Source organism: Notamacropus eugenii, chromosome 4 (assembly GCF_028372415.1).
Source record: "Notamacropus eugenii isolate mMacEug1 chromosome 4, mMacEug1.pri_v2, whole genome shotgun sequence".
NCBI lineage: Eukaryota > Metazoa > Chordata > Mammalia > Diprotodontia > Macropodidae > Notamacropus > Notamacropus eugenii.
In genome coordinates, this window is record NC_092875.1 from 327815106 (window position 1) to 327831187 (window position 16082).

A 16082-nucleotide genomic window follows, 5' to 3' on the forward strand; every position below is an offset into this window, starting at 1 on the left:
TTAATACACTTGGTCTTTGTAGGATTTAGGAACTGCGAAATGAGGATAATAGTTACCACCAACTTTGAAAGTCATTACCAAGTCATCCTCTTTTTTCCCCAAACAAAATCTGGAAAGAAATCCCAATTATTTAGTGAATCTCCTATGTGAATGAATTAGTGTCACTGTTGATGGAGCTATTGTGTCTTTTGATTTATCTGCTTCTCTTTTACTAGATGTTTGAAGAAGTCCGTAAAAGCTTAGAAATGTGTAGCATTGAAAAGGACATTGAATATTTTGTAGCTCAGAAAAGGACTGGAGAAGTGCCACCAGGTAAGTGTTCAGTGGGGTTATTGAAGCTCCTAGGAGCATGCCTTCAGAGCATCCTGTGTTTATTTTGGAGAATTGCCCCTTGATATCCTATTTCTTGATGACTTTTGCAGCACCTATTTTGTATGAGAATTTCTATAACTCCCAGAGAAATCCAGTACCAGGACGAAATCCAGGACCTAATGTGGGAAGGTAATAATGGACTAATTGCTCTCACCTTGCTTTGAAGACAAAACATTTCTTAAAACACATTTCTATTGGTATCTTGTTTACGTATACCTGCATTTACAATTATATCTGTAACCCCTTTCCTCCCCAGTGAAACATCACTTGTAACAAAGTTTAAAAAGGGAAGAGGGGGAAAAAAATCCAGCAAACTCAACCCACACATCAATTATGTCTGAGAGTATATGTAGTATCCCCTACCTCTGCAAAGAGTGGGGGGTAGTAGACTTCCTCTGTGACCAAGCTTAGTCATAATAATGACATAACTTTCAGCTTCTTTTGTTCTTGAAAAAAAATTGTAACAAACTTTTTTTCTCTTAATTTCTTAAGGTAGATTTAATCAATAACTTACCCACTATATTTTCTGGGTGACATTACTAGAGATTTATCCAGAAGGCATTTAGACCTTAAGGTATAAAATAAGAAAATAAAATAAGAAAGAGGTTCAATAATTTCTCTGTTCCCTACAAACTTAGTTCAGGCAGAACTATAAAAGATACCCTCAACTTCAAGTAACTATTGTTATGCCCAAATATTCAAATGTCCATGTTATTCATTGATTTGGGAATTCCCTTCAGCAATGTAAATTGCAACCTATCCATGCCAGCCTATCTTGTGCAGATTTTATGTATATCTTCCCATATGTAGTAGTCCTGCCCAATGAACTAGAGGCCTTCCTCACTTTCTCCTGATATTTCAAGGTACTGGTGGAAAATTCTTGCTGTCTGTATATGTGTTATATCTCAACCTTTTTATTCATTTTCTTGATAATATCCTTTATGCCAGTTCTTCAGAATTCCTCTTTGGTTACATGTTCAGGCTGCCCACACCCACTCTGCACCTCTTCATGCCCCTATGTGTGATATTCATTTTTTAACTGTAGTATAGCAACACTGGTTAGATCTTGATATTAAAAAGATGGGCCTTTACTTTCATTGTGTAATGATGAATTAGAAAACTTTTTATCCTTTTGTATTAGAAAAAGAATAAGAATTCCAGAAACTACACAAATGTGTCTAGTGTCTGATAGGAGTTCAGATAAGGAGTGCAGGATATTCAAATCTTTACAATCTTTGTTTCATTTCAATTGAGGATAATAATACCTACCTACTTCACAGGGTTGTTGTCAGGAAAAGACTTTGTAGACTATAAAGTGAATTATTATCATAATGCTAATTCATATTAAACAAGAATCAATTTTTATCTCTATCCTGATAGGAACTGTGTTGAATTAGATCCACACTGGGTCTAAGAGTAGGCACACCATTAACTTCTGAAGCATAGGTTCTGGCAGAGCTGTGCTGCATGTTATATATTTTATTGAAGGTCTTCTTGAAGACCTCAAACCAAAAACCAAATCTGATACTGAATGAGGGGAGTGGAGGCTCATGGTAACATAGAATACAACAGGATTGACATAATCCAAAGAGAGAATGACATTTAATTTTCATCTCTTTTGCAGGAGAGGACCTTTACCAATTCCTCAAAATGTATCAGGTATGTCAGGGTAATTCCATTTTAAATACTTCTTGTGTGTAGGTTTTGTATTGTCTAAATAAGATTTAAACAGTATTTCAGTGATTCTGGCATAGTGTTCAGTACTACGTTTAGAGATAAAACACATCAGATCTACTAGATTGTGAGCCCTTTGAAGGCAGAGACTGCATATCTTGTCTCCTCCCACAATGATCATGCATAGGGGAGGAAGTTCATAATTCTGGGTCTTGCATTCAAGGAGTTCCAAATCTACTAAACTATATTATTATCCAGCCCACATCTATACAATCTTCTCCACAAAGAGAGACTTGGTTAACTGCTTTGCAGAAATCCAGGCATACTAGGTCTACAACTAGGTCTAACTTGGTCCTGCCCATCTAATAACCTTATCTATACAGGAAATAAACTTAGTTTGCCATGGCCTGTTTTTGATGAACCTATATGCTAACTTTTAGTGATCAGTGGTTTCTTTTCAAAATGCCTTAAAAACAGTCCCTTTAATAATGTCCCCAAATTTTGCCAGAATTTGAATTTCAGTTCAACAGCTTATGGTTTAAAAAATTCACCTAGTGTTAAAAAATTTGCGACATTTGTCATCTCCATTTCTTCCTTTATAACTCATGTTTCATAACAGCAACTCAGCAATCTGATTGTCTCTTTTGTGTATCTCACAGATACCATATATATCTCACAAGATTATTCTGAGAAAAGCACTTTGTAAAACTTAAAGTATAATATGTAAATTATTTTCAGTGGAAAAAATATCAGCTATGTCTTACCTTGTATTCTTTCTCTTACAGACGAAGATGATTACTCCTTGGTGACTGAAAGGAATATTATCTCTAACCAGTGCCAACGGTAAGAGCCTTTATTCCAGTTTGATATTTCTTTAGGCAAATTGTTGATGTGGAGTCATTTTTTGCCATTGATAAACATACTGAATTACCTCTGGGTGCATGGCACTATTTAGGGTAATACAGAGAATGTATGATAAAATGGAGAGAGCATAGACATTGGACCCTAAAAACCTGAGTTTTAAGTCCTAGCTCTGAAACCAGCTGAGTGACCTTAGGTATTAACAAGTACCCTATCACATCCAGAATGGCCTGCTAGCACAGGTTCTTTGATCTGCTTTGCTAAAAGAAAGACAACTTTTAAAGGGGTCAACACTCTTACTTTAATCAAACATATAAATCAGTCACTAGGTCAGGGGAAAGGTCAGCACTCTGAACATGGAGAAAATACAAGCAGAGAAATTAGCACAAAGATTCAACAGACAGGGCTCTTACTGTCTGAACAAAGTAATACAATCACCTACATACACCACTGGATGGCAGAGCACAACCTCTGAGTAGTTTGGGTGGGGTGGCTTTTAACAAACAGCTACTCAGAGTCCCTTCCAGGGAATCAAAAGATCCTTCTCATAAACGAACCCCCAAAGCAAATTACCAATCTCCCAGTATATAAAGCCTCAACTCCTGATTGGCTCAGAGCCAGCAGGCATGAAACCTACGTGACTCAGCACAGCTGTGAGCTATCAGCATTCAAAAAAGATCAATCCTTCAGATGTTTTCAATGAGTCTGGGAAACTAAACTCCAAAAAGAAACCAATAAAACTTCCATTTTGCTTGTTCTTACTCCTTGGATATAAGATACTTTATTTCTGAGCATCATTTTGCTCCTCTGGGAAAATGAGGATAATAATACTTGTGCTACCTACTTCAGAGGGTTGTTGTGAGGAAAAGACTTTGTAGACCATAGAGTGAGTTATTATCATAATGCTAATTCATATTACATAAAGTATCAATTTTTAATCTCTATCCTGATAGGAACTGTGTTGAATTACATTCATGCTGGGGCTAAGGGTAGGCACAACATCTGAAGCATAGGTTCTGGTGGAGCCATGCTGCATATTGTATATTATATTGAAGTTCTTATTGAAGCCCTCAAAACAAAAACCAAATCTGATGCTGAATGAGGAGAGTGGAGGCTCATTGTAACATAGAATATAACAGGATTGACATAATCCAAAGAGAGAATGACATTTAATTTTCATCTCTTTTGCAGGAGAGGACCTCCACCAATTCCTCAAAATGTATCAGGTATGTCAGGGTAACTCCTTTTTAAATACTTGAATTAAATTCTCTGTAAGGTTGATTATCTGGAATTTGGCAAAGCAAAGGGACCAAGGAACTAGTTTGTGAATTAGTTACATGAATGAAAATAAGTCTAGGATCTTGCTTTAACACTATTTATGAGAATAGGGTGTCTGGCTTATGGCAGATCTATTTCTGTTGTCCGGCCAAAGAGATTTAGTTCCTGAAGTGCCCAAAGGAACTTCTCAGGCAGTTTCCTGTATGAATTTCCATGAGGACAGTACAAATCTGGTGTAGTTTCCTTTGGATTACATGCAAGGAGGGTAAATAAAGAGCCTGGGCCAGCCTATATAGGAGGCAGGTGTTCAAAATGAATCAACTATGCACTAATTCGCTTACTTAGTCATGAAGAAATTGTCTGATTTTCACAGGACATTGGGCTGATTTTTCACTTCTCCCCTCCCTTGTTTAAACCCTTACTGCATGTGCAGTCATTAACATACAGTTTAGACCTTAACTGTTCTCTAAATGTTTCTTGTGTGGGGGTTTTGTGTTGTTTAAATAAGATTTAAACAATATTTCACTGATTCTCTCACAGTATTCAATACTACCTTAGAGATAAAACACATTGGATCTGCTAGATTGTGAGCTCTTTGAAGACAGAGACTGCATATCTTGTCTCCTCTGGCAATGATCTTGCATAGGGCAGGAAGTTCATAATTCTAGGTCTTGTATTCAAGGAATTCCAAATCTACCAAACTATATTATTATCCAGCCCACATCTATACATCTTCTTCACAAAGAGAGACTTGGTTAAATGCTTGGAAGATATCCAGGTATACTAGGTCTACAACATTAACCTGGCCTCTGCCCATCTAATAACCTTATCTGTAACAGGAAATGAGCTTAGTTTGCCATGGCCTGTTTTGGATGAACTTATCTGCTCTTAGTGATCACTGGTTTCTTTTCAAAATGCCTTGAAGCAGTCCCTTCAATAATATGTCCCCAAATTTTGCCAGAATTTGAATGCCAGTTCAATAGCTTATGGTTTAAAGAATTCACCTAGTGTTAAACAATTTGGGACATTGGTTTATTTCCATTTCTTCCTTTACAACTCATGTTTCACAACAGCAACTCAGCAATCTGTCTCTTTTGTGTAACTCAGGGACACCATTGTTCTATATACCTCATAAGACTATTCTGAGACTATTTACTATGCTGTAAAACTTAAAGTGTAATGTGTAAGTTATTTTCAGTGGAAAAATAATAGCTTTGTCTTATCTTGTATTCTTTCTCTTTCACAGAGGATAATGATTACTCCTTGTTGACTGAATGCAATACTAATTCTAACCAGTGCCAACGGTAAGAGCCTTTATTCCAGTTTGGTATTAATTTAGGCAAATTGTGTCGTGGAGTCATTTTTTGCCATTGATAAACATAACTGAATTATCTTTGGGTGCATGACACTGTTTAGGGTAACACAGAGAAGGCATGATAAAATGCAGAGAGCATAGGATTTTAAGTCCTAGTTCTGACACAAGCTGAGTAAGCTTGGGTGTAAGACACTTGTGAGCATCATTTTGCTTTTCTGGTAAAATGAGGATAATAATAATGTGTTGCTTCACAGAGTTGTTGTCAGGAAAAGACTTTGTAGACCATAAAGTGAGTTGTTATCATAATGCTAATTCATATTACACAAGTATCAATTTTTATCTCTATCCTGATAGGAACGGTGTTGAATTAGATAAAAGGCTGGCCTTAAGAGTCAGGAAGACCTGGTTTTAATGTTGCTTCTGATGCATATAAGCTGTATGACCATTCCCTAAGGAAGCTGCCAGTCTGAATGGTGGAAGGAACTTCTATACTTGGAGTTCTCTGATGAAATCTGGAACCAAACCCTATCGCAGTATCCTGCAAAAGAAATGTAGCCCAAACCTTTATCCCAAGCTTACCTTTAATTCTCATGTTTAGGCAGATTTTCCTCCATCTTATATTGGTAATGTTGATTCGTTTAATCTCTCTCGTTTCTGCTGGCTCACAGTATTCCTTGTATAGTTCTAGAAAATAGTAACTATATTTTATTAAATTATATATGCATAGTGCCTGGTATGTAGGAGGTGCTTAATAAATACTTGTTAATGGATTGATTCAGTTAACATTTGATTCTCTGGGTGGTTTCATTTTCTATTATGTTATATTTCTTTATCTTCTCTTCTCAAATAGGTTGTAAGTTATGAGGGATGCCGCAGTGCTAGGCATAGAGTGATACAAAAATACTTACTCAATGAGAATGCCCAGCAATTTCATAAATGGGGGGAAGGGTTCAATAAATAACAATTAATTGAATTTGTTTAATGGTATCTTAAAGCAGGGAAATTAATTCAGTTAACATTTGCACGTGGAAACAATTTTAATGAATGTTTAAGCAGGGTTTTAATTTAGCCTTTGGAATTTAAAGAAGAATAAAAGAACAAGATATAAATCCATTAACTGTTTTTATTTGATGTGGACTTCCTCTGGCCTGCTCATTACTATTTCTTTGGTTGTAACATTTAATATGCAAATAAGAACAAAATCTGGCCTGAGGATTAAGAAAAAAAAATCTCAATTATCTATTTTATTTTTGATCATGGTCAATATAAGAATCTGTTTTGCTTGACTACAAATGTTTCTAACAGGGATTTTTGTTATTCTTGCTTTCTCAGTGGTCTCTGTGGGAGGAGGGAGAAAAGATGGATTTTATTTGAAAAAAATATGTAAATTTTATAAAAAATATAAGAATTTTTTTTAAAAAACAGCTACACAAAGATGTGAACAGTCATTGTTAGGGGGGTTGGGAAGAGAAGTACACTAGTGCATTGTTGGAAGAGGTATTTATTATAAAAAATATAATCTCAATTACTATAATACATTGTCATTATCAACGTGAGATCTAGCTCAGGACTGTGTACATAGTAAGAGACTAATAAACTAATAACATTGTTGAATAGTATAGAAAATTATATTTCATCATTCTCTGGACTTACTCTCTGAAATTTCCCTTCCTCTCTTGAAAAAATACAGTTTTGGGGCTCCACATATAAGTGAACTTGAATATACACAAGCTGCACACATATGCGTAGTCATTGCATACTAAAAGCTAGCCAGCTATGATTGTTCCCCTCTAATAGAATATGATTTGTTATCCTCTTTCAGGAATTGAAGATTCTCAACCTGATGCTTCTTTGACTGCACAAGAAGTCAATTTGGAGCAGATTTGGCTGCCATTTTGTATTAGTCATGTAGATTCTGAAGTGAACTATTTCTGCTGTAACTTTTCATATTTTAAATTGGTGGTCAAGGTTTTGGTCTACTTGTCATGGATGAGTTGTGAAAGTTCCTTGAAGACTCTATAAAACCCAGGCAGAAGAAATTCCTTTTCCTAATCAATGGTAGCAATTGTGGATAATCTTTTGTTTTCTACTTGGAAAACTATGAAATGTTTGTAGAATTTGAGATTTGAATCTTTGTGTAGCAGAAACATCAGAAGAAGGGTCATAAGTGTGAAAGCTATTCTTGGTATCAGAAGTAATTGTATTTTTAAAAAAGGAAGTTCCATTATCCCTGCAAAGTTTTCAGTAATTGTTTTATTTCATTAGTGAGGAATCAGAACCTGAGAGCTAGAAGGGACTTTAGAGGTGATCTACTCTAATCTTTTCACTTTCTAGTTGAGGAAACTGAGGCTCAGAGAGATTCTATGATTGTTTAAGGTACAATGGCTAACGATAAAGCTAGGACCGAGATGTAGGCCTCCTGGTTTCCACTATACTTGTTTTTCTTCCCTCACTTAATGTGAACAGTAATACTACTGCAGAAATTTGAGATAGGAAGTGTTTTTTCCAGGCTGCGTTACTGTTGAAAAAAATTTAGGGCTAGTTAGGACCTATGATTTCCTCAATTAAGGCAACTTGTGGTCTACAAATTCTTTTTACTGATGCACCTGAGAAACTCATTGGTAACTTGAAAACAAAAACAATTGAGTGTACTGAGTGTGCTGGGGTACAAGTGATTACCTTGTATTTACTGAAGGCAGAACTTGAACCTAGCCCTTTCCAACTCTGAGGCCAGGCTTTATATCTACTACACTCCAGGGGCAGATAGGTGGTGTAGTGGATAGAACACCAGTGCAGGAATCAGGTGGACCTGAGTTCAAATCTCGCCTCAGACACTTGACACTCATTAGCTGTGTGACGTTGGGCAAGTCACTTAACCCCAGTTGCCTCATCCTGGGTCATCTCCAGTCATCCTGATGAATATCTGGTCACTGTATTCAGATGGCTCTGGAGGAGAAGTAAGGCTGGTGACCTGCACAGCCTTCCCTCACTCAAAACAAAGTCAAGTGCAAATCATGTCATTATTTCTCTGGTGGCATGGTCTTCTTCAAGAGTGAAGGATGAAGACACACACTGCACTGCCTCTCTTGAAAATGTCAAGAACCAAAGTGTCACTCTTATTTTTAGGATAGATCACTGATGAACAGTATGTAGTCTATTCACTCTTTTTCATAATAATACCTTCATAGTTATAAAATCACTTTTGGTTGAGTTTTCTCAGGGAAAAATGTTTGTGTATATGTATGTATACATACATAAAAATATAGTATATATGTGTGTACATCCATCATACACCCACACATAAATGCATAAGTGTATATATATATGTACACACTATGCACCTAATATGTATGTTTGTGTATGTTTTAGTATACATGCATACGTATACATGAATACAGACAATGGACTTGGACATTCAGACATATGAACTACCCACTTCAAGGGATACCTTCTGTGGTCCTAAAGTGTAATATTCACATTGATAAGAGTATTGTCATAGAACTAATAGAAAACTTCTAGCACCCTCAAGATACTCAATAAATTTATACCACCAACTTAAAATAATAATAGCATTTATGTAAAACTTTTTTTCTTTAGCATGCTGTAAATGTTAGCAGAAGGAACCCAAGTTATTTTATAAATTGCAGATCGATCCTTTAGAACTTTAGTGAATTAAACTGGTGGAAAGCAAACTGAATACTTACTGTTTTCTTATACAAGTGCCTAGTAGATTTGAGAGAGGTCAGGCCAGGAAAGTTACAGAAGTTAAATATCCTTTTGTGGTAATTTCAACATAGCAAAAATGGAGAAATTTAAAGTATGATAAAGGTCATCACTTCCTCCAACCAAAAAATGTCAAAAAAATTTTCCTTTGTTGGGAAACTAAAAAAAAAAATGTTTTATTTATTGTCTTTCTCAGGGATTTTCATCTTTTTCCTTTATCTGTTGGAACTGTAATTATATGGAGGGGTTGATTTAAAAGGTTGTAAGCTTTTAAGAAATGCTGAATTTAATTCTATTTTACTTTCTCTTTGTAAATATTTCTTGGAAAGAAAAATTAAATGCATTGCAGTAGTTCTTGATGTTTTGTGTATATTTCTGAGAGTTTTTTCTTTTGGATTTTTCTTTCAAGGAAATTTTTCTTTTTTGATTCTGAACAATACTCATTTATTTCAAGAAATATTTCTTAAGGGCCTGCTAAAACAGTATGATAAGCACTGGGGAACATACAAAGTTTACATAATATATACTCTCTGCTCTTTGGAGCTTACACCCAATTGAAATTAAAATTGCTAGGCAGTAGAAAATGAAAATATCCTCTTCTCTTGAGGCCATTCAGATATTCGAAGCCCTTAAAATATTTTAAATGAGTTAGAATCAGAGAGAAAAGAGCAGCAGTTACATAAGGTCATTGTGAGGAATGGAAAGGTAGAGTGCTACCACATGGGGAAGAAAGTGTCGAGCTTAAGAAGTATGGGCAATGTTGTCATCACTGTTGTTTTTCATCTCTTTCCTTCTCAAAGAGGATCAGTGACATCAGGAGGGTGATATCTTGACTTGCAAGTGAATTGGATTTAAGTGAGGTGGAACTATGCAAAGTCATCAGCCCCACTCTCTCCTCCAGTCACCAGAGGCCAGTGGCAAGACATAGGTCAAGACGACTGGCAATAGCCCAGCAATGTTATAAGATCAAAGCAGGGCAAACTATTTGCCCACTTGTCCAATAATTTAATAACTAAAGGTGTGGCAAGTGGGAATGTTTGAACAATGGAGGGGCAGTGAGGATAAGGCAGGAGGGTAAGGAAAGAGAAAGTAAATTTAAATGTATTTCATCCTGATTTACCTTTCTTCAAAAGAGGACACCATTAACATCTCGGACTTGAAAATTTGCCTGCTGTTTTGCAAGGGTGATTAATTGTCTAAGGGATCTCAGGATTTTAGAGCTTGAAAAGATCTCAGAGACCACCTAGTTCCAATACTCATTTTACAGACAAGGAAACTGAGGCTCAAAGAGGTGAACCACGTTGTCTAATGTCATACAAATGATAAAATAGCAGAACCACGTTTCTCAGCCCACTACATACCTAGTGCTCTTCTTGCCATTATATCATGCTTTAGCTCATAAAAAGTCCTAGGACTAGACAGATTTCAGAAGAATATTGGCTTTTTGTCTAGAGCTGGTAGGACTCTCAGAGGACAACCAGTCCAAACATCCTTATTTTATAGATGAGGAAACAGCTAAATACCTTATCCAAGGTTACACGGGTAGTAAAATATCTAGGTGAGACTTGAACCCAGGACTCTTGGGACTCCAGATGTTTACTTCCCTACAGTCCAGTTACATTGCTTGTTCTTTCATGTATTTATAAAGTACAATTGTTAATGAGGAATCAGTCAACAAGCACTTATTAAATTATTATTGTGAGTCAGTCACTGCTAAGCACTGGGGATACTTGAAAAAAAATACTCACCAAGTCTCAGGAGCTTACATTCTATCAGCAGAGACACATAAACATACAAAACATATATAATATGTGAGGTAGTATGTGGGATGAGGAACCAGTAAAGGAGACTAGGAAGGAGTGGAAGGATAGATGGGAGGAGAACCAAGACAGTAGAGTCATGAAACCCAGAGAGGAGGTTGTCCAGGAGGAGAAGATGGTCAACAGAGGTGAATGCTATAGAGAAGCCAAGAAAGATGTGCAGTGAGAAAAAGTCATTCAATTTGACAGTTTAAAAATCATTGGTAACTTTAGAGAGAACAAATTCAATTGCTAAATTGGGCAGTCAGATTACAGAGGATTTAGAAGAAAGTGAGATAGGAAGAATTATAGACACCAATCATAGACAACTTTTTTTGAGTTTAGCTAAGAAAGAGAAAAAAGGTAAAGGAAGACTGGAAGATTTATTGCTTTATAGTGTGCACTGGACTCACTCTCCTAAACCCAGCTAACACGTGTGGGTCATGTCCCCATATTAGGGCTGCTACATTTCTCTTAGAGTTCTCAGGGTAAACTGGAAGCTTGGGGGCTTGTCTCCTAATATTATTGCTTACAAGCCCTCATCCAGTATTTCCCTCTCCCTCTCCAGATATTAATTGCCATTTAACATCTACCCAGTATGAATTCAACTAGGCCAATGAGGTTCTCCCATTCCATTAGTACAGAGCTATGGTGTTCAGTCTTATGTAGGAGGCAGAACACAGGACTGGGAAAATTGGATTTCTAGTTCCACTTCTGTTATATTGGTCAAGTTACTTAACCTGCCTAAACCTTAGAATCCAGGCCTTATGTGTAAAATAAGGGGCCTGGAACTACAAGATCTGCAAGGTCTTGTCAATCCCTGATACTCTGAATTTATTGAATATCAGTAAGAAATGAGGATAACACCTTATTTTTAAAAAATAATAATTTTATATGCCTTGCATAGACAGCCACCTAGTCACTTAATGTTGGTTAAATTGAAATGAATTTGATTTTATAATATTCTTGTAGAATAATGATAAAGGTGGAAATAATATGGTGTGGGAGCACGAAATTGCCACTAGATGGCAACATAGGTTACTTGGAAACTGGTATAGTAGAGATTACAAGAATAAAACTGGGTTTTCTTAAAGACTTATAATCATGAAAATTTGAGATGCTGTATTACAGTTATAATTTTCACGAAATACTACAGTTGTAAGAGGGTATATTGCCTCTTGTTTTAACAGTGATCAAATTTGGAAAAAAAAATACATTTTCCCTAAAGTTCAAGCATTGTGGACCTGGCCTATAAGCATCTGATATTGAAAACCTGGAGATAATAATTCATTCATCCAGTAAACATTTATTAAGCACTGAACACTTTCTTAAAACTATTATCTGTGTATGGGTAGCAGTAGGGTCAACTATTTAATTATTCATGTTGAAGAATTTAGAGAGGTTGAGGTTGACCAGATGATGCTTTGAGTTCAACCCTCCTACACTTTTGCCAGTCTTAGGGAGTTGAGTATAGTAGAATAGTGTGATTTGGGGGTGGGGATGAGAAGAGGGGAAGGTTTGCTCTAGTCCTGAGCCATAATCGTCTCTCGATTTTAGATAAAATGAGCAACCATGATTCTAGAGGACCAATGGTGAAGCATGCTACTTATTCCTGAGAGAGGCAGGATACACACACACACACACACACACACACACACACACACACACACACACACACACTCACAGTTTTACCAACAATGTATTAATGTGCCTGCTTCCCACAGCCCTTCTAACATATGACATTTCTTTTTTGTCAACTTTGCCACTCTGACGAATGTAAAGTTTAACCCCAGAGCTGTTTTAATTTGCATTTCTCTAGCTATTAGAGATTAGGAACACTTTTTTGTATGGATAGTGATAGCTTGGATTTCTTTCTTTGGAAACTGCCTATTTGTTATTTTCTTGTGGTATGGTTCTTATCATTATAAATTTGAATGAATTTATAAATTTTTATATATGATATATATTAAAGAAACTTTGTTATAAGCAATTTAACTTTTCCTCTTAATCTTAGTTGAATTTATTTTGTTTGTATCAACCCTTTTTAATTTTGAGAAATTCAAATTTTCCATTTTATCATTTATGATTCTCTCTATAACTTATTTGGTTAACGTACTTTTCCCACATCTCTAGATCTAAAAGATAATTTCTTCCTTGATCCTTTGTTCATAATGTGACCTTTTATATCTAAACCATACATCCATTTGGATCTTACTGTGGTGTATGGTGTAGGGTCCTACCCCCTTTTAGAGAAGAGGAAACTCAGACCCAGAGATAGAAGTGATTTTGAAAAGGTTGAATTTCAGTTCTGCCACCTAAGTGACCTTGGTCAAATTACTTAGGTTCTCTAGGCCTTCCTCATTTGAGAAATATGGGGTTTGGACTAAATAATCTCCAAGTCCACTGTTCTTTTTTTCCACAACAGTATGGCTCATGAAAATAAGCATATTCCTCTCTCTAACATGCACTCTAATCTCCAAGTCCATTGTTCTTTTTTCCACAACAGTGAGGCCCATGAAAATATGCGTATTCCTCTCTCTAATATGCACCCAGTCTTTGAAAAAGCATCCTATCACTCTGTGTGTTAATGAGGAGACAGGGTGGGGGGATAGAAGTACTAGTAAGTGTCTAGAAAGGAGCTAGACTATCTATGTGGTGCAGGGTTAAGGAGAAAGGAGGACAATTAAGGTGTTCATTAACTGTATGCCTGATATTTGACAAAAAACAGTGGTTACCCTATCCTTGGCACAGAGATAAGTGGTATCTCCTGTGTTTGCTTTGTATCACACCCACTCTGGTCTAGACTTAATCTCTCAGTACATTATGAATTTACTCGCTCAGTTTAGGAATTTGAAACTTTACCCTAATACATTCTTGTAGATGTAAATTATTTTGATTTTGTATAGAGGCCTTTCTCCTCTTGCTTTGAGTAGTACGAGTTAGTTAGTACACCTTAAATTGCTTTGTATTAGAGCACATATAATTATTACTTTCTAAAAGAAGGTGTTATCCTCATTTCTTATTGATATTCAATAAATTCTTGCCCAATAGACATAATTATTCAGTTCATCAGCTTCTTTGTGACTAAGACAAAGGAAGTATGAGGTATATTGCCTTAAGTTCCTCTACTGTTTTAAAGGCAGGGGTTACAAGGATTATTAACATGATGGAATTTGAAGTCAGGCCTTTTTTGGTCTTCCTTTCTATACAAAGGAAATCAAAAGATTTTGTTCTTGAGGTAATCTTTGAGTTGTAATCTAATTCCATCATTTTGCAAGGAAAGCAAACTGAAAGTCTGAAAGTTTAAGTGCCACTTGAAGGTATTGTGATGTTTAAAAAGTTTGAGAGGCATAGTTTCTGGGCAATTAACCATTTTATTAATAATGCTAGCACTTTATTAATAAAAGGAATAACCATTTGGCCATCTCTCTTGGACCAAAGAGGACTCATGGCACTGGGCTCACAGTTTATATGCCCTTGGAAAAGCAGGTGTTCCTGACAGTGGCAATCAATGCTACTTGGTTAATAATTAATGATAGTGAACCTATTCTAAGGAGTCACTGGCAGAATGACATCATATCACTCTGGGATAAAGGGATTACCTCTATACCTAGACGACCCATAGCCCTGGCCAACCTAGACAGAGGATCTACCTCCAGTCAAATTAGCTAGAGTGGAACACAATGGGCAGGAATTCATTTTAGATTAGAAGTGTGATCTAGTTGGGTAGAGTAGCAATACCCAGAATGAGGAAAATGTTAACCCTATCTTCTATCAGCCCTGTCCTTGAGAGACTTGTCTTGGGACAGGGAAAAAAGCTTTGAGTCTCCCCAATTTTAATAACCGACTATTAATATGAGAGAGAAGTAATCTTTTCTTTCAGTATCCTCCACTGATAAACATTTATTAAGCACCTACTATATTTCAGGCACTGGGGATACTAAAGGAGGCAAACTACAGTCCTCCCCTGTTGGGGTCCCCTAGACCATTACAGGAACCCCTAACCCGACCCAAGGCTCTTGTCTAGCAAGAGGCCTTGATCTAGTGAGTAATGAAATGAGGCGGGAGATAAAGGTGAAGACTCCAGTTTATTCCAGCTAATTCACATGCATATATACTGTTAATTATGTGAACATTTCTAAGTCTATACATTGAACCTATCACCTATCACCTTTCCTTATATGGGTGTCTTCTCTACTGGACATCCGGAGCCGGACAAAGAACTGCCATGTTGCAAACAAAGACGAGACCCTTCCTTCTGAAATCCATCTAGTTCCACCCCTACTGACAAGCCCCTAGGTTATCTAGGCAGGCTCTCAGTGTGGCATCCTGAAATGGATAGGGGTCGGCTCTAACTCGTCCTGTTACACCCCCCCTCAAGCAATGTTCAACATGATGGAAAAAGTGACAAATATATGCAAACAAGTTATATATGGGAAATAATTAGAAAAGGGAAGGCACTAGAATTAAGATGGGTAAGGAAAGCCTCCCTGTAGAAGATGGGATTTTAGTTGTGACTGAAAGGAAGCCAGGGAGATCACTAGGCAGAATTGAGGGGAAGACCATTCCAGGCTTGAGGAAAAGAGAAAATACTTGGAGCTGAGATGGAATGTCTTGTTTGTGGAAAAAGTCAGGAGGCCAGTGACATTGGATGGAAGTAAGGTGTAAGAAGACTAAAAGGGGAGGAAGGTGCTAAGTTATGAAGGGCTTTGAATGCCAAATAAAGCATTTTGTATTTGCTCTTGGAAGCAATAGGAAGTCATTGGAATTTGGTATGGTGCATGCATACGTGTGTGTGTGACATGATTGTTCCTGTGCTTTGGGAAAATCATTTTAGCAACTGAATGGAGGATGGATTGGAGTGGGGACTCATAGCTAGACACACCTCCAGTCTGTTCCAACAGTCCAGAAATGAGGGCATGAGAGCATGCACCAGAATGGTAGCAATGTCAGAGAAGAGAAGGGACCATATTAAAGAGATTTTGCAAAAGTGAAAGCAACAGACCTTGGCAACAATTTGGATATGGGAGGTGAGAGATGGTGAAGAGTTGAGGATGATA

General features: G+C 36.7%; 1 protein-coding gene across 3 annotated transcripts in view; it reads left to right on the top strand.

The window, feature by feature from the left end:
- PSTPIP2 (proline-serine-threonine phosphatase interacting protein 2) overlaps positions 1 to 7737 on the top strand; it is an 80197-nt gene extending 72460 nt beyond the window's left edge. For all 3 annotated transcript variants that reach the window (XM_072605229.1, XM_072605230.1, XM_072605231.1), the window contains 7 exons: positions 216 to 312; positions 423 to 501; positions 1997 to 2031; positions 2832 to 2889; positions 4099 to 4133; positions 5432 to 5489; positions 7323 to 7737. In XM_072605229.1, coding sequence (XP_072461330.1) covers positions 216 to 312; positions 423 to 501; positions 1997 to 2031; positions 2832 to 2889; positions 4099 to 4133; positions 5432 to 5489; positions 7323 to 7329 — 369 coding nt within the window. In that variant the 3' untranslated portion in view covers positions 7330 to 7737. The remainder of the gene's footprint in view (positions 1 to 215; positions 313 to 422; positions 502 to 1996; positions 2032 to 2831; positions 2890 to 4098; positions 4134 to 5431; positions 5490 to 7322) is intronic.
- The last annotated feature ends 8345 nt before the right edge of the window (positions 7738 to 16082 follow it).